This window comes from Branchiostoma floridae, chromosome 9 (assembly GCF_000003815.2).
Source record: "Branchiostoma floridae strain S238N-H82 chromosome 9, Bfl_VNyyK, whole genome shotgun sequence".
NCBI lineage: Eukaryota > Metazoa > Chordata > Leptocardii > Amphioxiformes > Branchiostomatidae > Branchiostoma > Branchiostoma floridae.
The window spans coordinates 4949494-4973959 of NC_049987.1; the positions used below are offsets into that span (position 1 = coordinate 4949494).

At 41.8% G+C, this 24466-nt stretch overlaps 2 protein-coding genes across 2 annotated transcripts in view; one reads left to right on the top strand and one right to left on the bottom strand.

Annotated features, from left to right (window-relative positions):
- Positions 1–187: 187 nt before the first annotated feature.
- Positions 188–4596, bottom strand: LOC118423006 (fibroblast growth factor receptor-like). The gene is made up of 5 exons (XM_035830900.1): positions 4587–4596; positions 4327–4482; positions 3634–3798; positions 2450–2674; positions 188–381 (listed from the first exon to the last, which is right to left on the bottom strand). The coding sequence occupies exons 1-5, from the start codon at positions 4594–4596 to the stop codon at positions 188–190; spliced, it is 750 nt and encodes a 249-aa protein (XP_035686793.1).
- A 5632-nt stretch (positions 4597–10228) lies between these two features.
- LOC118423234 (neuronal acetylcholine receptor subunit alpha-4-like) overlaps positions 10229–24466 on the top strand; it is a 63955-nt gene continuing 49717 nt past the window's right edge. The window contains exons 1-3 of the mRNA XM_035831305.1: positions 10229–10453; positions 11274–11414; positions 12943–13096. Coding sequence (XP_035687198.1) covers positions 10447–10453; positions 11274–11414; positions 12943–13096 — 302 coding nt within the window. The 5' untranslated portion in view covers positions 10229–10446. The remainder of the gene's footprint in view (positions 10454–11273; positions 11415–12942; positions 13097–24466) is intronic.

Genomic DNA, 24466 nt, shown 5'->3' on the forward strand with positions numbered 1-24466 from the left:
ACCGAGACGGGGGCCGATACCGACTGTCAAGCACCTTTGACCCTTTACTGACGTCACACTTCCGTTCCGGAAGTGCGACTTAGGTCTTGGGTCATTACAACTTGAGAAGGATCAGAGGACTGATCGAAAGCTTGTTGGTAAGCGCTTTATTTTTGTGTACGGATATAAAGTCTTAAAAATCGTATCATTATATTCTCACCTGTTTGCACCTTCTGAGAAAGCCCAGCAGATCCCCATGTTGCATAAACTCCACCACCATGTAAATGGGCTGGTCCATGGTACAACAGCCGTACAGCTTCAGGATGTTGGGGTGGGATCCCACCTCCACCATGTGTTCTATCTCCTCCAGGAAATCAGCTTTCTGCTGTGAGGTGGCATTGTCTGAGAGGAGACAAAGAAGGTGTGATTGTTGTTGTTGTTGATCGAAGACGAACGTCATTTTGTTAAGCCCCCTTTACAAATCAAGAATTTAGCTCGGCCGAGTTGTTGACGAGCACCAAATGGACATTTTCGGCCGGAGTATGACCGAAGTTTTGGCGATTATGCGGGCCTCTGCCGATTTTTAGCAGCTCGGCCGGCGTTTGCGGGGCACTTGCAGCTGCGCTTAATTTCAGCGAGGCCTCGGCGGGGAGTGTTGAGCTCAGAGAGCCCGTCAATGGATTGCCTGTAGCTCGACCGGAGCTTGTCCGAGCAATGGCCAAGACTTGGCCGATACTCGGGCGGCAACCCGACGGTTTTTTACTCTCTTTTTTTCGGTCGGAGTTTGCGCGAACTCTTCGGCCTCGCGCCAGACTCGTTCGGGCTTCCTGCAATAACCGGACGATATTCCGTCCGACTTTAAACTAGCTTGGCGTGCTTTGGGCGAACGTTGTGCTGGTGTCGCTGGGAGCTTGGGAGGGCTCCGGCAGAATTTTAACTGTCACCTAATCAATTTGAACACGTGCCTTTGTTTTAGACTTTCATTTTCAGTAAACAGTTTGTTTCGACATATAAGATAAATAAAGACTACTGTACGAACTTTTCTAAGAAAGCTGCGTGCCTCTTGTAATGTAAGGCAATTGGACACCAAGACAGTACTTCCCATCATCTTTTTTGCTATAGGTTTGGATGTGTGAGATCATATATTCTTCATGTCTGAAGGCTTCCAGTCTGAAACTCGGACGGCCTTTGCCGGCCTTCGCTCGAGGTTTGCCCAAGGTTCGCCCGAGGTTCGCCCGATTTCAGCTCTGTCAAAATTGTTGTATTTTGCTGAATAAGACTGGTCTGTTCACTTTGTGGCTCTTGTAGTAGTTTTTGGATTGGTGTATCACCACATTCCTGTTAATATTATTGTTTTCAGTGTGCCCGTCCAGTCCACTCATGCCTTACATATATCCCGCAACTCAGAAATTAAATTTTACACAAATATTGCCTTTTTACAAGGTTAGTCAGTTCTGACTTCGTCCATGTTCAAGACATAGTAAAATCTCATTAACAAATCATAATCAGTTGTGTTGGACGGACATCGGACGGGCTCCGTTCATTTGTAAAGGGGGCAGATTTTCAGCGAAAAATACAGTCGATACTCGGGCGATGTTGAAATTTGGCGAGCTCTGACCGATCTACAAATTCGGCCGGCGTCCGCATGAATTGTAAAGCCTGCTTTATAGATTGATGACGATACAATGATAAACGCACGAAGCTGTTCACATTACTTTCAGCTTGCACTTAAGAATTTGCTACTCTCTGTTTTATAGGTAAATTGAACTACATTCTGGGAGACGATAACCCTTACGGTGTACAAGTAGGCAAATATATCCATGTATGCTTATACCGTAGAACTAATAGTGTAAATGATATGCTAGACCCAATATGTTGGCTTATTTATACCTATAGATATTCATGAAAATATATGTCTGTTTAGTTGTACTGTAAGTAGTTATTATAGACCTTACGAAAGTCGCTGTACTTTTGTCGTGTCAATAAATATTTCTATGTTGATGTTAACGTTGTTATCATAGAAACTGATCTGCGTTGGTAGTAATCATAGTACAGTGCTAAACTTTCTTCCAACTCAAAGGTATACACGGATCAAATTTTCAACAACTGTTGCATTCATCAAGATCAATACTGATGACCAGTCACTTCAGAACGTAAACTCGCGAGAGTTACAGACACGTGGCTTATCAATTACGTGATATTGCAGATAAGTGACGTCAGCAATGAGTCAAACGTGCCAAGAAGTTTATATCGCCCACCGTCTCTGTTCGGTGATGGCTCGAGCATTTACGCCTCGAGCAATGGAACTACTGTCCAACTCTTAAGAGCTGTTCTGCTTAGCATTTTGAATGTACGCGTATAATGATATGTCATTTTCATGTTGTAAAGTGTAATGGAGATCTAAATAAACAAATAAACAAACAAACATTGTGGGACATTTGGGACGCTAAACCTATGCTGCTAAACTGACCTTTCAGGCATTTGACGGCGACGACATTTTTAGGCAACTTTGAACTCGCTATGGCCTCCGTGACTGTTGCCTTGTACACCTTCCCAAAGGCACCGCTACCGATGGCCTTCGTGTCGATGTTCAAGATGGCGCGGTTGATCTCCCAGTCACAGAATTTGGACTTGGCCCTGATATGGTGGTCGTATGTGATAAAACTCTCTACAGTGTACGGGCTCCGTGTGAGAGCTGTACAAAAAGAAACAAAAGACGTTGTGAGGAAGTTTATTCACCTACTAGGTGTATAATTGCAGCCAGTAGGTACCTAATCTGAGTAAGTCAAGTCAAGTCAAAGTTTTATTGCACAACATTTGTAGAACGGGCACAATGTAAGGCAAACTTAGGTAACGTTATGTTGTATAAGACAACTAGCAATATACTAGTAGTAGAATTAAGCTAATAATGTATTCGTAGAAGAAGGTTATGCAATGTTCAAAGAAACACAGTGTACAATGTGAAAAAAATCCAGAATGTTGCCACAGACTACTTGCTAATAACATGAATCTAGTACATACTATGCAGTCTAGCCTGTGTTTACACAAGCTCTCGCCGGCTGGGCTTAATGACCCCCTCCTAGGGAGGCGGCAATCTTAGGGCCGGCCGCTAGGGGCGCGATTTTAGTCAGGCTACTATGCAGTCAGGCTCCATTTTATACAAACAATATGAGTGTGAGGAGACACAAGTAATGAGGCTGTTTTTACGTGCTCAAGACACCTCTTCAAAAACGGGACCCCCATTTTACGTCCCTTCCGAAAGACAAATGCAAACCCTTACAACATGTCTGAGCTAAGCCGACCCTGGGGATCGAACTCAGGCCGACCCACGGATCCATAGAATTGTATCCAGATGACCAGATGACCTATAGCGGGCCCGGCTGCATAACCCTTTGGCCACAGAGACATGTATTGATATATGTCTATCGGTTTGAATGACATTGGCAACTCATCTGCATAAAGGATAAATGTGGGTAAAGATTGCCCCATAGGCGTTGTGAGGCCGTAGGGCCCCCGCATCAAAGCCCTTGAATTGGCCCTGTACGCTCAAAACAGTCAACTGTCGATGATTCCACTATCTAATGGGGGTGCGAAAAACCCCATGATGGAGAAATTCATGATCATTGCAAAAAAAGGATCAAGATTGGAGATTACCGAGATCGCTGATTCCCCGCACGGTGCTCAGGTCAAACTCAGGCCCGGAGATTTTCGGCGCACACTTGGAGGTGGTGCGGAGGTAGAACCACAGGAGAGAACCGACTAGTATCAGCGTGCAGCCACTCACACCAACAGCGATCAGGTAAGCATTGTTGTTTTCACCTGTAAAAATTAGAGATGATAAACACACTTTAAACCATTTTTTTTTTTGCAATGTGTCATACAAATGTTATTTGGCGGTTATCTTACCTCATTTGTATACCTTATACATTTTTATACCAAGGCTAAAATATTTTCACACACACACACACATCCATTGGCACACACATTCACACACAGCGCCACGCTTGTCCACACAGAGAGAGGCAGATGCACACTCACAGATACACACACAGACAAACACGCACGTAGACACCCACATATAATCACATACGCTTGCACACACATACGCAGATGTTTGTAAACACTAACAGCCACACACAAACATACACGAACTCACAAAAAACACACACACAAACACAAAATCAGATACTCGAAACACACAAACGCCCTCACAAAGACACACATACGCACAGATACAAACTGCACACTCGTACACATAGACAATCGCTCACACGCACACACACACATGCACGTACACACACAGACACACACAAACACATTTTGCACACACAAAGGAAGCATCCTCACCTTCACTACTGATCTGATGTTTGCATGTTTCCCCCTCCCAGCCAGGCTTACACCGCTCATCAGGACAGGTACCAGTGTGGGGACCACAAGAGGCATCATCCTCACAGTGTCCACAGGACTGAGCACAGCCGGCACCGTATGTACCCACTGTGCACTCTGTAACGTTAACACACAACCACTTTCAATACTGGAAAATCCCCTACAGCAGGTTTACGTTATATCGTTAGATACGAAGAAAAATAAATCTACAATAATACAACCCCCATGCATTATAGGAAAAGTTTGGCAGATCGTTTTCAAATTTGTTTTTACAGAGATGTAAACTGCAATATTAGGCTAAGGGTGTGTTACCGGCTATATTGATACAGATACAGATAGTCTGACAGTTTAACATACTTTTCTTTCACAAGAATGCCAGGAATTCGTTATGCATTTTTATAATGTCCATATACACCGTACATCTGTAGACAGCATAACTCAAGAAGCCGTAGATGGATCCTTATGATATTTGGTACAAGGATAGAGATTGGAAAAACGAAGGCCAAGTTTGATGATGAGCCACCTAGCGGATTTCTACGGGTACTACACTACAATTACTCGATCCATTATTTCCTACCTTCGTCACAGTTTCTTCCCTGCAAGCCCGTGCCACATGAACAACCGTAGGGAGGAATCAGACAGAAAAGCATATCTGTACAGTTCCCACCACAAGTACTCTCACAGTCGTATCCGTATCTATTAGGGCCGCAACCTGAAAGTGGTAAGAATAAGTAAGGTGACATGACACGGCTAATTGAGGTATTGGTTCGGGTGTATTTGTGTCTTTGCCTGCGTATGTGTTGTGTTTCCGGATATTTTCATTCAGCAAAAGTTGTGACGATATTTAAAATCTGCGGAGTTCTTGGAAAGACATAGGTTAATTTTGGCCCAACTAGTACACATGTATATGAACTTGGTACTGCAGCTTGACTCTATCTCAGAACAAACAAGACTAGCAATAAAAATATTATTGCCATGACGACGATTGAGGGGAACAACAATACAGCTCAAATCAGAAATAGACTGGAACTTCCCTGTCGCACTATCCCTGGCACAATATACTAGCCCACCTGTAACATTACCTACAGCCAGCAGAAATGTACCCTCCCTGGTACAGCACAATGGTCTGCCAGTAACCTAAGATCATCTAAACCTACAGCTGAGTACTACAGTGTGTAGTGGAGAATAAAAATAAGGAAGAACCAACTGTTTTCAGCACTTCCGTCCTTGAATGACTTTCTTGCACCTTACCCACATGGCTGTCCTACTTCGTAATATTCCAGTCCTTGGATAGTATAATAGGCCTTGAACAATTATATTTGTCTCTGAATATGATAACCATTTGGATGCCATCATTCAAGATCATGACCTCTATATGAAGTATTTCCTGTCTGCCTGTGGCGTATGGCTTGAACAAGCTCTAGAAAAGAAAATGTATCCTTCATAACATAACATAATAACCAAGACAACGTGATCCACTGTGCAGAGTTTCCCTGTGTACCACATAAGTTTCAAGGGACAAATTCCTCCAGGGGGCCAGTGTGACCTACATTCCACCATTGCATACCAGAGATACATCTGAAACAGATTGGGGGGGGGGGGGCTTGTATACCCAGCATACTGCATTCCTGTGGAAAAATGCCTGTGCAATTCCTAGAATTTTTGCAGACTGACTGCAATATATACCACTTGACGACTCCCCTGAGGCGTCGTCAAAAATGATTAAGAAACAAATTGGAGAATCCCTACCTACTGACACTATTGTTTTCAGGACCGTAACGAGAAACACGGCATATTTCAAACACAACCAAATTCGTACTCACTTTCAAAGTTCTGATGTCTAACGCTTCGATGTCTGTCAGACACCATCATCAGGGTTGGAATGACTGGATCCCTGCTACTTATAGCCGATGTAGGTGGCGCTATAGCAGCGAGAATGCCGTCCCAAACGTGGCTTAGTTTGTATCCCCCCTCAAGGAGCGAGAGGCAGATCCAGCCATTCTAACCCTGATGATGGTGGTGACAGACACCAAAACGGTGGAAATGAGTACTACTTTGGTTGTGTTTTAAGAACCTGATGATACCATTTACGGAGGAACTGACCTGTTTGACACACATCCCCAGTGAACCCCGGCGGACACACACACCGGCCGTCCTCTCCGCACACCCCGCCATTTTCACAAGATGGACACGGTTGGGAACAGTTTGGTCCCCACATCATGGCAGGGCAATCTAGCAGGAAAAGAAATAAAAGTCATGTGAAACAGGAAGAGTGTACTATGAAAGAGCCCAGTTAGGCAAATGTCACATTTCCAAACCGGGGCCCCTGCAGGGCTGTTTGTGGAAACGAAAAATAGACACAAGTGTAATGCCCACGACTATTCTCTTTACATCTTGTGTATTTTGGTGTCTTTTATATTATACTCTTCATTCCAGAAAGCTGCATGCCCAACCGGGCCCCGGTTTTGACGCCGAGGCCTAAATTCAGCCAGTGCTATTGTACCACTTGCCCCGGTGCCCGTAGAGGATGTAACCCCGCATCCACGAATTTGTCTCTGTGAACTGCAGGGTATTATGGGTGGTGCCCTTTGATGTTTTCAGGGGTAGATCACAGTGTCTATTTGTGGTCGGGTCCCGTGTTGCAAGTTTTGAAAAATCTCTGCTGGGTTGCCCTTCGGGGTCACGTAGGGGTCAATAAAAGTGCAAATAACATATCTCTTACAGAAAAAAAGATCAAGCGACAACGTTATATATATAAGAAAGGACCTGGAACAAGGAGCTGCACAAGAGCCCGGTGGGCCCCTTCTTGGGCATATGAGAAGGACATTTCGTATATTCCTCCGTCCTGTTGTTTTGTGACGTTTTGTCTGATGATTTTGTTCTTATTCTGTGGGAGGAGTAAGCCTGCGCAGTTGGCACGGCCGTGTTGGTACAGCCGCCATGAAAAATTGGCGGGAAGAAAGGTGCTCTCTTCTTCAGGGATCTCCATGGCAACTGTGACGTCATCACCAGCATGGGCGGTGATAGAAAAGTATGGAGAGAAAATCCGGTCTGTAGAAATGAAGAAAGAATGCATATCCTAGCAAGATGTTGCAGGGTATATTGTGTCACCAATGTACACAGAAATTCATTCAATGATTGTAAATATCATGTTATTTGTTAAGTCCCTTGCCAACATGAACGATCTGGACCTGTCTAATTATGTATCCTTTTCTGACAGACCAGCAAGAAGTAGTCGGTCGTTCATGCTGATGCCATGTCGCTGTAAAACATCTACATTTGCTATGTCCTACGTGCCACGGTTAGTTACCGAATGGAACAAGCTTGGTGTCACCGTTCGTAACATAGGAGCTGTGTCCTCACACCAGTCCGACTTATTGTCTTTCGAACAGCTACTGGTGAAATCTACTGTTGATAGATTCAGAAGCCACTTTGTATCAGATAACCTGTGCACCTGGTCCACTGCATGTAAGTGCGCCTCCTGCCAGGATTTAAGGGCTCGGTAGTCTGATCGATTGTATATGTCGTTTTTTATTAATCTTAGTCTGCTGTATCTATTGTATTCTATGCCGGGGCGAGGGCCAGCAAAGGTGTTACCACCTGTTCCCCCGCCCCTTCCACTTGTGTGGTGAATTCTAATAAACAAATAAACAAGTAAAAGCCTCAAATGATTGTAACAAACCTTATCCTATACTACAACTCATGTATTAGATAAGCCTTAAGTTCATCTATAGAACTGTAGTTAATAATATGTAGATTCCATACTTTGTACCTTGTACAATTCTTGTGCAATAAAGTTTTATGATAATACTTTTGGAATTGCATATACGATAACATTTACGTCTGGGAGTGTATTGTTAGAAGCCACACAGAACAGAACCAATTCGTTTTGCCCTAACGACAGACGATAAGCGAAACGTTGGCTGTGATGTTATGTCTACAGAGACTTGTTAATTTGCTATCCAGTTGCAGGATATCAGCTAGCCATACGTTGCAAGCTGTTGCCAGTTTCGTTCTATCACATATGTCCTATCTTGCACATTAATTCTTGTCTTAAACAACAATGAGATATGTTATACCCCAAGTAAGTAACGTTAAACGTAAAATCGTAAAAACTTTTTACTAATCCGACAAGCAAACATGAACATAATGTGAATATAGACAAAAGAATTATTGTGAAAATAGACGTTTGACCGCTTCAGAAACACTTCATACTATTTTGATGTTCTTAAACTGATAATTCTCTGAGAAGAAAGGTTAGCATGATTGACATTTCCCAAATGCTGAACAGGTGTGGTCTGACGTGCGGAGTGATACAATTACTTTAGATTGATGCAAGTTCCTTAGGCATGCCCGTAGCCAGGGGGGGTTCGGGGGGTTCGGCTGCCCCCCCCTCCACACACACACACTCAAAGGTCCGCTTTTTCAAGCTCGAAGGTCCACTTTTTCATGTCCAAGATTTTTTTTCAAAGGCATGGCTGGTTTGCATTTTTTACAGATAGACATTCCATTCAATGTTAGTGAGTCTATCAGCAAAATTTGCCCCAGAAAGTGTAGGAAATAGCATTTTCAGAGGGTCCAGATTTCAAAATGTCCCGGAACTCCCGGACACGGTGAACATGATGTGGTGGGTGCGTCACCCTCAAAAACCTTTCTGACTGATAAAAAATTCTTTGAACTTAGCTTAGTTTTACAGTCCCTCAAAATGCAGGAAATAGTGTTTCAGAGGGTCAAGATTTCAATTTTTTCCGGGGGAGCATGCCCCCGGACCCCCCTAGACATCTCACGCCTTCGGCGTGAGTCTCGCGCCTGTGGCGCTCGATGGTCCCACAAGTAGTAAAAATAACCCCCCCAACCAAAATCATGGCTACGCGCATGTTAGGTAACAATCAATGTGCCCAATGATATCAGCACAGGCTGCTCAGATTAGTATGCCTGATGAGAAAAGAAGTGTGGATGCTATCATCGTCTATCTTGTTTATGTAACCAGACATTGGCTGATTTTTAAATGAAACGTACCGTTTGGCGGGAAAATTGAAGTGTCAATGGAGACCCTGTCGCCCAAGAAGTTCTCACAGCTGAAGATACCTTCTCTGTCTGATCCTGGCGAAGGTGGGAAATAATACACCCTGCCGTAAGCATCTTCCACCTAGAGAAATACAACATTGCAATCAGTGATGATGGAAAATTTAAATTCAACCCTTCAACCTTTCTGTAGGTCGGTAACACACATACACATACACATACAAACACAAGCACGTATGTGTACACACACACAAATATACACACACACGGACACAAAGACACACACACATGAACACACACACACACACACACACAAACACACGCACATGCACACACATACACACATACACACAAGCTGCTAGGCCACTCCTTTTCGGTAAACCAAATTATGATCATAAATTCAAATGTTTCAACTGACTTTGTTACCGAATAATGTGTAAGTTTAATGTTTGTAACTTCATGTTATGGGTTTGCACACACATACATACATATTCATATTCATTAACAAGTTGAAGCATTCACATAGTTCTGCTTCCCTTGTGTTCTATCTTTCATCAGTTCCACGAGGTTCTTATCATAGTCCAGTCTCTGCTTCAATAAAGTTCTTTAGCGTGAGGTATGGACGTCCTCTTGTATTTGCTTCTGGGGACCAAAAGAGCAGTTTACCGGCTAGTTCACCATGTCTAACAACATGCCCAGCAAGGCTTAACCGGTGTCGCATGACTTCAGTAGAAATAGATGGAAGAGTCCCATACAGTTCTTTGTTTGTTGTGTGTTCCCACCAAGGTTTGTTGTATACAACACGTATCATCCTGTTGAAGGAACCATCCAGATTCTTGGTCTGACAAGTATTCATTGTGGGTTTAATGTAATGTAAGTGCGTGGCACTGACAATGTTGGTGGCGGTTACTTCTTAAAGTCAGCTGTTCTATCTAAATTTGAACATGTGAGACTCGCACCACGCGGTTCACAGGTCAGAGTTTACGCATCTTGAAAGGCTGGTAGCTGTTAGCGGATTGTTATACGTGGCCAGGAGCACACTGTGTCCCTAACATAATGGACGGTAAGGCGTTTACTTGTTAGTATTATATCAGACTGCTGTAGAATTGTTGAAGCAACCGCCGACAAGGATTTAAGACAGCCTTGTCCGAAATACGAGACAACTAAATTTCGCATGATGCAGGAATGATATGCTCTCAGTTTGCAATGGTATACACCTTTCTCACGCGTCGGCCATGATAGATCTAAAACTAGTTCAATGAGGCAAACAAAAGACTGTCCATCATAATTAGCAGTTCAACCAAAGATAGCCTGGCAATTAGGAAATAGACCAATAAGAGAAAGGCTGCATGTCCGTCAAATATTTGCATTATTATGTTTTTATTTTGCATCTCTTGAGGGACTATGGGATCAGTCTACGCTACTCTAAATTGCTATATCTTTCGGTTATCATATTTATTATTTGATCTTATATTGTGAAAATTTGTGTGGTTTGGGTGAAAACTAAATGGCAGCTGATTTGAGAAATAAGTTTTGTCTGTTTGCCTCATTGACCTCGTCTTCAATCTATCATGGCCGTCGCGTGAGAAAGGTGTATACAGCACCTAGCGACCTCAGTGTCCCAGTTGCGGCCCCAGTTGAGCCATTGAACACTAAGGATATGAACCTGTCACACTGGGAAGGACCCAATGATACTCTTTTCGATACGTGCGGTGGTTCTTTAAACGTTCTCGCATAAATAGAACCTCCTTGGTTGACCTTGGTAATCTAGGAGAACTAGCAATAACAATAGAGAGGAATTTGAAGGCCCTCGGGCGTAGGAGCTGTCTCAGATAATTGTAATATATTCTTAACGATATCTGTACGTTTACCCTCGTCTCCAGATCTGAAGGCACTGATTGCAACATACAACGAAAAGTTCATGGCCGGCTTCAAGGCCAACGACATGAAAGGTCTGGCTGACATGTACACGGAGGACTGCAAGATCATGCCGACAGGAATGGAAACTATGATCGGACGAGAGGGTGAGGATATTGCTGAATAAGCTATTTCACACTTCCGAGTACGCATGTGCAGCGACATGAATTGTGGGTAATACGTCATAGGTGACGACCCCTTACTGGCAAACAGTTGTCGACTTGCATAACAATGTACAGGTGTGTTTTGTCTATGTCTAGGGGCCTTCACCTTTGACATATTACCCACAATTCCTGTCGCTGCACATCCATACTCGGAAGTGCGAAATAGCTTAGTAGGCTACAGCAAGTAGCCTCTACCAGGCTCCGTGGATCGGTAGAATCATTATCCTCACCACGAAGGTGGTGAGGAAACGTACTCTTCTGGCCGGCTAACTCCCCTAGCGTACTATAGATTCTATTTGTCCAATTTCTACAATTAGACCACCGATCCACGAAGCCTGGTAGAGGCTATACAGCAAGTAAATTTTATGGATGACATCCTCTGCAGATCGCAAAAACAGTGCGATAGGGCGAAAAAAGACAAGATGGGTGAAAAAAAAACAAGATGGCTACATTTTCAAAAATAGGCACCTTTAAGTTGTGATGAATGTTGTGACAAGAATTAAAGGGACAAAACATGGTATCAGAGCCAACAAGGCATTCATTCCTGTATTTAAGACATGTACTGGTGTGGTATAAGTGACACTAGTGTGGTAGACTGGCATCACCAACAAAGTTGGTAACCACACTCATAGCTTCCATATTGGTGTCACTTTTACAACTATCCAATAAGTTTCATTTCTACAACTACAGCCCTGGGTACCTCGCAAGTGTCACTTCTTCAAGACTACAAATATTAGGCTACAATACAACATAGTTGCTCATTTTGGTACTTTATCGTCATGTTGACCATCCCTGCAGAAAAAAAAAAAATTTTTCTGAAATCAGGCGCCTGAAAATTAATGCGCGCGCTGATGTCATCCATAAAATTTACTTGCTGTGGCCTTACGGAGCCATATTGATTTGGATAGATATTGAGAATGTCAATGGTATGGCTACCGAAATTACCCCTCTCTTTATGTCTTTGTGTCTCTCCCATTCTCCTTCTCTCTCCCTCTCTCTTAGCCTCTACCAGGCTCCGTGGATCGGTAGAATCATTATCCTCACCTCGTGGTGAGGAAACGTACTCTTCTGGCCGGCTAACTCCCCTAGCGTACTATAGATTCTATTTGTCCAATTTCTACAATTAGACCACCGATCCACGAAGCCTGGTAGAGGCTACCTCTCTCTGTCTCTCTCTCTCTCTTTGTCTCTTTGTCACTTTGTAGGTGTAGAGCATAGTTTGTTGATGTTTTTCTTTTTGTTTTTAGACCTTTTGTGTCTCTTACTTGAAATAGTCCAGGACAACGTTGTACACGTGATAGAATGTGACTGCCGTACATGCCTCTATAAGCACGTGCAAACAGAATGTTATTCTGTAAATCTACTTGTTCGCGCAACTATAAAACATTCTCTTGACCTACGCCAACCTACTACTTGCCAATCATGTTAAGCACGATTTATCTTTGACTTCTTTGACATATGTTGACTTCAGGCCCAGTGCAGGTATTTTCTGATATGTGGGACAACGGTGTTAGGGCCATAGATATGGTGATAGACGAAGTTGGGGCGATGGGGAGTGACTTCATCTATGAGCGGAGCGCCTACACTATGTTTGCAGAGGACGGTAAAGTAGTTGACGCTGGCAAGTAAGTCAACACGTTTATTCTTGTTGTTTCTTACCTACGCCAAGAAGGTAATGTTTTGTGGACCGTTTTGTGTGTATGTTTCTCTCTCTCTCTCTCTCTCTCTCTCTCTCTCTCTCTCTCTCTCTCTCTCTCTCTCTCTCTCTCTCAGTCAGTCTTTACAGACTATGACACTACGCAAAAAGAAAGTAAGCGACAGAGACGACTACAATACAAAAGTGTACAAATTGAATAAAAATGTGTCTATGGACAGCAAAACTCATAGGAAGCTGTGAATGGATCATAATGGTATTGTTATATGGGTAGAGGGGTCAGGAAAACGATGGTCAAGTTTGATAATGTGACTCTAGGCGGCTTTCTTTGATACTTCAGCGGAACTTCAGATCAAAGTTGGACTGTAAATTCCAACACACAAAAGAATAGACTTGCCCTCATTTTCGACCGTACAACTCTAGTCTTTGTCAAGGAATGACCAATCCACTGTTTCTCTGACGTTATGCAGATAGCACACGTGACTCGGTGGGCAGTGGATCAAAAGTCAATGGTGCCCCCGTCTCTTTTGAGGAATGGTTGTTTATACGTTAAGCCCTGACTTCTCGATTCTTTTAAATCTTTTGCAAAAAAGATCTCATTTTGTGTCCGAGACTCTTACCGTGTCCAGTGAGACTTACTGCCCATGTGACTCTATGTTACATGTGTTGTTACGGTATTTGAAATGTCTGCATAGTGCAATACGGTAACAGCGACATTCTGAAGTTGTGGTTACATTAAAAGTATTCCTGACTTCAAATCTTTTTATATCTACAGGTACGTTGCGATTTGGAAGAAAATTGATGACCACTGGTTTTACTACATCGACATCTTCAACTCAAACAAAGCCTGAAGATTCCACGTCTGCATTCGCAAAAAGTAGAAAAATTGATATTCACGAATATCTAACTGGAACTCTAATATCTAATAGAATGGCACGTAGCTTTTGTCAAAGAGTCAACTACCAGTCGTGTAGACCTCAATATTGGTAGACCTTTTGCAGCAATAAATGTCCATCTAAGCTTCAACACGTTTTGCCTACAGACATCGAAAGAGTGTTGTACAAAAAACTAGAAATGCAATGTTATAAACAGAAAAGCTAGTTGATAAATATCAAAAGAAAAATGGTAAAGCTTTAATAACGTTAGTGTTTTATAAACTTTGATAATGTTTTATAACTTAGTGTTGTGATTCTGATGATATGCAAATTTACACTGCGTCATAAACTATATGCAAATCAGGACCTCATTTGCATAACTGATGGGAAATACTAGAATGAATCTCTCTGCTAAAATCAGCATTTCCTTACTTTGACAAACTTTTATCATTTGGGTAGACATGATCATGCTATATATGCAAATGAGGACCTTATTTGTGTCATCAACGAGAAACCATCAGTCGTACTTTATGGAGGTATGAGGTCATGGAACTCTTTTCTTTCTAAAATGGTTCTTTCAAGAGATCCCTGATCCCTTTCTACCCGGAGTAAGGAACCATTACATTGATGAGAAATTGTACAGTCTATTTAGAACGATCAAGTCGGAAAGTATCAGCTTGGGAGGTCCTGATGTTTTCATCGTGTGAACTTGATAACTTTGGTTGTTTTTCGACAGCGCTTTTAGAGAGTTGTTGTTCCTGGTTTATATAGCTTCCTGGTTCAGTCATTGCTATTATCGGCTGAAACGCACACAGAGTTAGACGACCTCTGAGAATGGTCCGGATATTACTCCCACCCTGTCAGGCTCCGATAAGTGCAAGGTCACGGACTATACAAGCGGAGGATAATGGAGTCCTTTTTTGCGATGTTTTCTTCAATTGCAATTTAAGACGAGGCAGAGAAGACCTACCTCTGCGATGAGTGATTTTGCCCCTTCAGGGAACAGCAAATAATTGTCGTTTATGTCTTAGAAGAGGAATGTCAGTCAGAGAGAGGGGGGAAGAGAGATAGGGTAGAGTGGAACACTGAGAGAGAGGAGCGAGAGACCTCGAGATGGAGAGAAAGATGGAGAGATATAAAAACCCTGGGAGAGATGGAGAGAGAGATGGAGAAAGAGAGATGGGGATTGAGAGAGAGATGGACAGAGATGAAGTCGGCCCTGGGAGATATGAGGAGAGAGAGATGGAGAGAGAGAAGGATGTAGGAAGAGATGTAGAGAGATATGGACAAAGAGAGGTGGGGATGGAGAGAGATTGACAGAGATAGAGAGAGATGAAGTCAGCCCTGGGAGATATTAGGAGAGAGAGATGGAAAGAGAGAAAAATGTAGGAAGAGATGTAGAGAGATATGGAGAAAGAGAGGTGGGGTGGAGAGAGAGATTGAGAGAGATGAAGTCATCCCTGGGAGATATGAGGAGAGAGAGATGGAGAGAGAGATGGAGAAAAAGAGATGGGGATGGAGAGAGAGAGATGAAGAGAGATGAAGTCGGCCCTGGAAGATATTGAAAGAGAGAGAGATGGAGAGAGAGAAGGATGTAGGAAGAGATGTAGAGATAGATGGAGAAAGAGAGGTGGGATGGAGAGAGAATTGGACAGAGATGGAGAGAGACGAAGTCAACCCTGGGAGATATGAGGAGAGAGAGATGGAGAGAGAGAAGTGTATAGAAAGAGATGGAGAGAGAGATGGAGAAAGACATAACATAGAGAAAGAGATGGAGAGATGGAGGAGGAAGAGATAGAAGGAGAGATGGAGAGAGATGAACAAAGATGGACAGAGATGGACAGAGATGGACAGAGAGACAGATGAGAATAGAGATGGACACAGGGATGAAGAGAGAGAGAGAGCAAGAAACACAACTACAATTCCGATTCTGTATACCATGCAAGCAAACACTGCACGTAACACTAGGTTTGAGTGGGTCACTTTAGGTTTAGTGTACTGTTATGTAGGATATAACAGTAAACAGTTACATGAGAACATGACCTATGCCAAGGATAAACCACTTATGAGAGGGGCATTAAACTCTTTCTATTCAACCGTTACTTTCCTTTCTCAGATCTTAGTGGCCACACTTCCTCTAGTCACTTTCTCCGGCTCTAGCTCTTTTCTAAGAAATGTATGTAGGCGGACACTGTTTTTTAAGTTCACCTCAGTAGACCTTGGTCGAGCCCTAAGCTTTGCTATATTTAGCCAGAAGTATAGACCATAACGGGGGTAATCAAGTTCATGGCTCATGCTCAACGAAAAGAAAACGATGTAGCTGAAAAATATGCACGTACGCGGCTAACATTAGATATTTTAGGATAAAACGATAAACAAGATGAAAGAATTAGGCATGGGGCTGCATGAGGAAATGAACCTTATAAAAAACATGTTACTGAATCACACGTTTGCCCAAGCATGTTAGGACTGAGTTATGTAAAGGTTTGAAGATGAAAATCAACACTACGCCTAGCATGTACGGAATTCTAGTTTATTGAATATCCCTGTCGTCACGTACATTCATTCTATACAGTGTTTAACCTTCGTGGTATAAGTGGGAGAATCGAATGTGTGTGTGAGAGATATGTTTGTCTTACATTCACAGTAAAACACCTTATGGTACTCTCCAAGCAGTGGTTAGGCTCCGGCTGTTTTTTACGTATTTTAGGCGTTTTGAACGGACTGTCTATTTTGTGCCGTTTTCTTTATGTTGGCCTAACCTCTGCTTGGAGAGTACCTTATTGCGCAACACACCAGCTTTGCACTGAACAGTATAACCTGCATATGCAGACACATATCCGGGCATATGTATTTGATCCACTCTTCTCGACAAGTGGTGTTTGCTTTAGCTCAAGATATGGATCTCCTCAAATACGGGACCTTCATTTAACGTCCTATCTGAGGGACGACCCTAGCCGAAGCTAGGTACTCATTTACACCAAGGTCAAGTGTGTTAAGTGCAATATATAGATGGGGTTGCTTTAAACAGCACCATGTCCACGGGAGATTATGGATATATTGCTCAATGGATGCAGAGGAAAATGAAATACATTTTATTAGTCAGTGCACTCACTATAAAGCCGAAAGGAACAGATTATTTCAAACAGCTGCAGTTGTCACAATTTCACAGAGCTTTTGTCATTAAGGTGAACACCAAAAGACTGTTACAGTATTTTACCTAAAAGCACAAAATCCTACCATTGTACAGAACGGCGAACAGTTCATTAACTGCTTCCTTCAAAGAAGTCAAACCCGACAAAACTATCCTTTTGAATCATATGTTGTAAATCATTATTAGAATTCATATGAATTGCATTTCAATATCACGTTTTATAAACTTTCAGCATCGTTACTGCTCATTTACATGTACGTAAAGATTATCATTAGGTGCTTATACTATATAGTAGTAGTTTATTTGCCCGAGGGCTAATTGCATATACAATCTAAAGAACTAAGAGAAGTAAATACAGAGTGGTACATAAAACTCAGTGTCTAATCAACTACATGATACTATGGATATTGTCGGGTTTGACTTCTTCTTTGAAGGCAGTGGTTAATGAACTGTCCCACGTTCTGTATGATGGTGGGATTTTGTGCTTTTTGTAGAAATATAATCTTTTGGCGATCCCTTAGATGGTTGCAGATAGATCCGTATTTTCCCGTCTCCGGTACTCTTTAATAGTCTTGGAGATGTACGTGCAATTAGTCTTCCGGCATGATTTTGCAACTAAAACACTATATAATAGATGTCATTCCAATTATTGATAATTTACTATACTTGTCACATTGTGAGAAGTTCTGGCTATACGACAGTCAAAAAATGCTTACTTTGTCGTAGTCCGGTAGAGGCTGTCCGTCACAGAGCCGTTTGACCATGGCTGACCCCAGCACACCGGAACAGTTCAGGGTCACGGTCTGGTTCACTTCCGGGTTAACAGGTGTTTTCACCAACATCAGTTTGGAACAAACACCTTTCAAGAACGAACAGAGAAATGAGGAAATTTAGGCTTCACTGACTTAATTATATGGATGACAACCACGAGCGCATTGTTTTTCGTCTGTTCTAAAAATACTGTTGCCACATGTGACCCAATAGCATCCCTGGTCAGTCAGAATGTTATGCTGTGCTCTCCGGGATAATGTGGCACATAGTCAGGGCATGGAGCCACAGCGCCATTGTTCCCCTCTTTAAACCGTGGGACCGCGTGGCGCAATCGGCAGCACATTTGACTCAGGTCCAGAAGGTCCTGAGTTCAAACCCCGCCGTGTCACCGATCTTGTGCCCTTGGGAAAGGCACTTTACACGACTTTCCTATATAGGCTACAAAAGTCTTCAGCAAATTGAAGTTGGTAGCCTCAAAAACGTAAGAAACAAGAATAGCGTAGGGGTGAAAACTGAAATTATTATATCCATCATAAAAACATAAAAACAGCTACCGCGAAAAAAAGAACGTGCATCATTTCGCAACGGAGTACAGACGACATGCCAAACCACATACAATTGCGGCAAACGGAATATAAAGATATAGGTGCGAACACTCAACGCATAAACCGTTCACAAGACTCTGTCGCTGGAGGTTATCCTCCAGTCACAGAGTAAAAACATTGAAATAGCTACAATTGTTTCTTAGTCTTACTAGGGATGAACATATGCAAGTCTGGGAAAGAATGGACTGGATGTTTAGTCCTGTGGTTTATAACAAGCATTATTTTGCTTTATTTTTCTTTTCTTTTCTTTTATGCGCCCTCGCTGATTAGTCTTGGAGTCTTAGGCATAGGAAAAAAGAATGTTGTCTTTCTGGGTACTTGAATAGCCCTAGAAGAAACCTACAGACGATAGCCTTTCTTGGTCGACCGCTAGCGCTTCGGACACAAATTTTCGAATTAATATCTGAGTACTCTGTTGTTGAATCGTTTTCCAACGTGATCATCTTCCTCAATTCTGTCGGAATAGAAAATTGAACTAGTGCAATGTATATCTGTATAATGAGAATATGATGTTGAAAATTTCAGTATCGTCATCCATTTCAGTTTTATATTGTTAAACAGTATTGTTGGATCTCTTTGGCCCCAATTAAAAAATATTCTACCCACCGGCCCTAAACTATTTAGGGTTGTAATAGGAAACAACATTTTTTCTAGGCCTTAGCATTTTTTAAAGATTTTAAATTCATGCAAGAGAAACTGGGGTAGCGCTACTTCACCTTTATCCGTGGGGTAACCTATATCCGTTGTTTAAAAAACAGAGTATACTATAGGGATATAAGTCGACGGACTGTGGCTCTAAATTGCAATACATGTATTTTCAAAATATTGCAGTTTAAAACCACCGTCGGTCGCTCCATAAATACCGTGTTTTTTTAAAACAACGGATATAGGTTACCCCACGAATAGAGGTGAACTAGCGTTAACTCGAGCCAACAAATGTTTGTGAAATATTGAAGCCATTGTGCCCGTTTGAATAGCGCGCTTGATGCATCTCTTCCAAATCGGGCCCAATTGTACGTCCGTTTCAAAAGATGTTGCAAGCTCCAACCAAGATACCTTCTTCTTCTTCTTCTTATGATACTAGACAAAACCCCGCGTGGGGCATAATGTCCAGGACTTACTTATGATCAGAGGCCTTACCCAAGTGTGGCCGGTGGTGGTGGTGCAAGCCGTCAACAAAATAGAAAAAAAAGTGGTGCATAAATAAACGAACAACGTGGTACTGTACATTGCCATACTAGGTATAGGCTCCTACCCTTACAGCTGGGCGAAGCCGGGGTAACCATAGTACTTGGCTACCCCAGCGTTGAAGCTATCTGTAGTCTTAGCCTTCCACGGATTCGAACACGGGTCTCCCAGTTAGCAAATGATTGAAACCAGGAGCTCAACTGTGAAGATGCTGCCAATTGAGCTATAGGTACATGGATGGATAAACCACGCTAGTTGTATACTCACCTGTTAATCCAAGACAGAGCCAGATAGGAGGGAACCAGGAGTGAACTCTCGCCATGCTGGACCGTTCTGCTCAATACTAGTAGTGTAGGAAATGGTAGTATATCTACATCTGTCTATCCAACAGACTGTACCACAAACCGCGCAGGAAGGGGGGTGTTAGCTGCAGCTGATTTGTTCACTCAAGATTCTGAGAAGTCTTGTAGCGTACGTGTATATGGCGTTCGTTTTAAGTCATGCGCTGCTATTAAAAATGCTATTGCCCAGAAGCTATGTGCTCTTTCTTGGAACAATATCTGATGCTAGAGGAATTTTCACGCCCGAACTGAGATTTCTGAAGCCCGGTGTCAAGCGAAATAATTGCTTAATGAAATATTGCGCCTGAATGGAGTTAGGGGTGCGGTTCGGGTAAGGGCCAGGGTTGGAGTATAGGTTAGGGTTGAGGTTAGGTTTTCGTGTAGGGTGAAGGTTAGGGTTGAATTAGGGTTAACGCCTCCTTCCAAAATCCGTTTAGACTGATTAAAAATCATTATAGTATAACAATCCCAATATCTTATTTCATACCCCACGATTTTGACGCAATTCTCCCCTCTCGGGTATACTGGGAAACCCCAAGCAGCGCACCGGCAGTTATTTGGCTTGTCATTGGATTGTCGCACTCAGTTATAAATTGCACAGTAACAGAACAATGACCATCGGCGGAAAATGTACCGACGGTGGAGGGTATTGATAAAGAAAAACGCTGCACTTGGAGAGGATAGCAAATATGCGGAAATGAAATGTTTGCTGATATTGCAGGGTTTTCTTGGAATGCACAGTCCAGTCGTGAGAGGTATATTTGCTCGGAACTCTGTTTTGTTTGTTGTCGCTTGTCAAAGCTTATGTAGACAGACTGTATGAACAGATGTGAACATCCGGAAACCATTTATTAAAACCCAACATAAAAGTTATCATGTTATATCTCACTACAAGGAAGTGAACTGCCTGTTTTTACGTTGGCCAAGAAGGTTATGTTTTTCGGTGTAGTTTGTGTACCGTGTGTTTGTCCGTAAATGAACAGAATAAGTCGAGAAGTTCTGATTAGATTTTAATCATGATATCTGCTTTGTGGGTAGGGGTCGGGAAAAGAAAGGTCAGTTTTGCCAATATAATAGGCTTCCTATCGGCTTTCTCCCGTACTGCAGAGGAACTTCCAGTTTTGATATTTCGTGTTCTGAATATGCCCTGCAGCTGGTCGTGATTTTTAAGTAGATATCTCTTTAGGCAGAAAATAAATAGTATGAAGTTGAGCCCCCATTGCGACTTTTCTTTAGTTTTGTTTGACTAACTCATGAAGGGGTTGACGGATCGTTATAATTTTTGGTCTGTAGATAGTCTAATGTGAAATGTGGTGTTTGAGAAAAAATCGCCGTTTTCTTTATACACGACAGTACAAAAAAATAGCACAGGGTAACTGCTAAGAAACAGGAATGCTTAGTGCTTTATACGAAATGTAGAAACTGTGATAAATATTCAGCAATCTATGACGTCCCCAACTCACCCATAACACACTCATAACGCACTATCCGGGTCATCGTGCGAAAACGTCACATTATCATTGACGTCGACACTTACAAATACCATGATTGTATGAAGTCTTCGCTGAACGATCAACACCTTTCTCTTTGGTAAAGAGGAAGATCAACTGAAACAATTTATGCAAATGAGGACCTCATCTGCATAACCAATGATAAATATTCATATTACATACCTGCCGTGAAAGATAAACATTATTTGGCAAAGGTATTGCAGATAAATGGAACTATACCTTGGCCAGCTGTTTTTCTTTTCCGGCGAGTGGAATTCCTTTTCTCTTCGGTAGAGGGCGTGCCCTCACCTTCTCCCGTTGGCTGAGAGCATAGCGGCTGCCACCAGCATATGTAACAACCTCATAAAGAACAGAATATGTCATTAGAGTTCAAGGTCATATGTAAGGACATTTCTAAAATGCCAATGATGAGGTTGTACCTTACTTCGAACGTGCCCGAATGATGACTGGTTGGTTAGATTGGAATTCCCGTTCTTCCATTATACAAAAATAATGTGACCAAACTGGTACTCGTTATCAATAGCGTTATATTCATACACATATTGTGCATGCACATATCACAGCACATATTTTACACATACATAGCCACGCTATGGATTCAAATGTTTCTGTAGACATCTTTAATTAAAAGATCATTATCATTTCATTTTAGACATTATTTGATAATTCCATATCGAGCAACACATCGCCTTGAAGGCCATAAAGAGTGGTAACTGAGGCGTTTGGGGGTGTTTTTGGTGTCATGAAAATATCATGTTTGGATAATGCATGAGTCTTTAGTTTTTTTTAGGAAGTACCTTATTGCATAAAGGTGATTTATGCAAATTAGCATGACGTCATGATGATGTCATAGAGAGCTATATGGCCACGCCCATTTGGGGAAAAAATGACAGAAAAGTGTTTTGCCCCGCTTGTAATTCGATGATTGTTGTTGATACTTTACAGTATTGTAAATAATGGTCATTTAAAAAGATCTGTGCGTGGATTTTGTCATATCATGTAATGCTGATATTACATCATGAATTTTTTTCCTCAAATTTTTATTACCCCATATGCTACCAGCAACTAGGATCACTAAATAGCACCCTTTTGAGGCGGCTGCGCGAGACATTCTACCTTACAGGGTATATTTCAAAATAAGATCCATTTTGACTAATTTTGATGAACAGTTTTTGGGGCGTGTCGCTCCGATAATCACATTGTGGTGGTAGTAGTGACGCAATCCATTTTTATAGGCCATAAAAAAATCAAAATGATATTTTGAGGTCAGATTTGTATTCGGCATGTGCCAAAACCTCCGTATACTAAGTTTTGTTCTTGTATCTTCAAGGAGAGGGAAAATATGGTGTTTTTGCATATCTAATTAGCTGACTCAGATTTGATTACCCCTGGAACTCAATTATTCAGGATTATTTATCACTTATGAATTAGATATGTAAATTTCATGGCCATAGTTCAATTCAGCATGTTACAAAACTCCAGTATACCAAGTTTTTTCCTTGTATCTTGTATGACTGCGGAGATATTGTTATCTTGCATATTTAATTAGCTGACCCGGAGAAATTATGGCGTAATTTTTAGGCTTTTGATGGCCATAACTCTCTAACGGTATCTCCGATTTTTTCGCAATAAAAACCATTCTATTTCTCTCACTAAGACCTATCCAATGATGTCAAGTTTGAAAAGCTGTGAAGAGTTTGAAATTTTTGTGTAATTTGAGACAGCTACTTTGACCTTGAAATTTGGCCAACAAATAGCAACATTTGATGGCCAAATTTTTGATTTTATAAAAATAGAAGTACATATCTACTAACATTGATGGTTATTTTTCGGAAAAATATCTTCCTCGGGCATACCTCCTGGCTACCTTGAAGGTATTCGATTTACGCTTACATTGTACGCCCTGCGTGACTTGCATAGGGGCGACAAATCTTATAACAACCCCGGACCAACGTATACCGCACAGTCTGTGTCACCTGTACACAAAATTATGAGCATCTTGAACAGGTAAGCTTGTCTTTCTTTAAGATCAAACAATCTACTACTTGGATAGGTAAAATTGTTTTACAAAATACTCAGCCCATTCCGAGCGTTTTTGCCACAGACATGCATTGTGGTCAAATGTGTACGGCATTATGGCACGGATTCCGCCAACGCTTTCCGACTATTTGTTTTCTGTACCATTTTAGGGTGGTTTTGTAGTGAATGGGTTTGTCGTAATGTTGGAGGTTATGGACTAATGTTTGTAATATGTAATATGTGAGGTAGGTGGCGGAAATGAAAAGGCCACTACTGATGAAGGCCCCCTATTGGATGTCTTTGATAATGCAGCAGAACTAGTTTTCGTAACGTTTGTTCTAATATGATGAAATAAAAATGTTATAGCCATAGTTACTATCCATACTTTGTAAATTTCAGTTTCATTAATTTTCGTTTTATACATGATTTGATATATGATTTGACCTCTGACCTCCACACCATCTCTTGACATTGATTTTGACCTTGGAACGTTTTCGACTTGAGTATGGACACTGATTATGTTTTGACGCACCGGTTTTATGTTTTCTGTACTGTATGTTGTCCCTGGGTGTTCAAAGTTTGACTGATTGTTAACACGTTTTGTCCTGTATCTGTTATTTACATGTATGTTTGATGGGCCCCCTTGGAAATCAACTATGCACTGTTGTAGGGGCTACCCATCTGTTTCAAGATGAAATAAATAAATAAATAGCGTGTTTTGTCTTCTAAAGGCTTCTTTTGGAAATGCAGGCAGTTTTTTGGAAGATACTTTGAAATAGGATAACACCGCGTCAGATGAGAACATACACATGTTTGTTGGTTTCGTAATATCATTGTATCTTTCTGTGTTTCTGTGTATAAATTTGTGCGTACGTGC

Excerpts from the sequence above, each read along its gene's own strand:
- LOC118423006 (XM_035830900.1), bottom strand. Across the intron at positions 2,675-3,633 it reads GCGGGGAATCAGCGATCTCG|CTCTCACACGGAGCCCGTAC; the intron begins GTAATCTCCAAT and ends CTTTTTGTACAG. Across the intron at positions 382-2,449 it reads CGCCGTCAAATGCCTGAAAG|ACAATGCCACCTCACAGCAG; the intron begins GTCAGTTTAGCA and ends GTCTCCTCTCAG.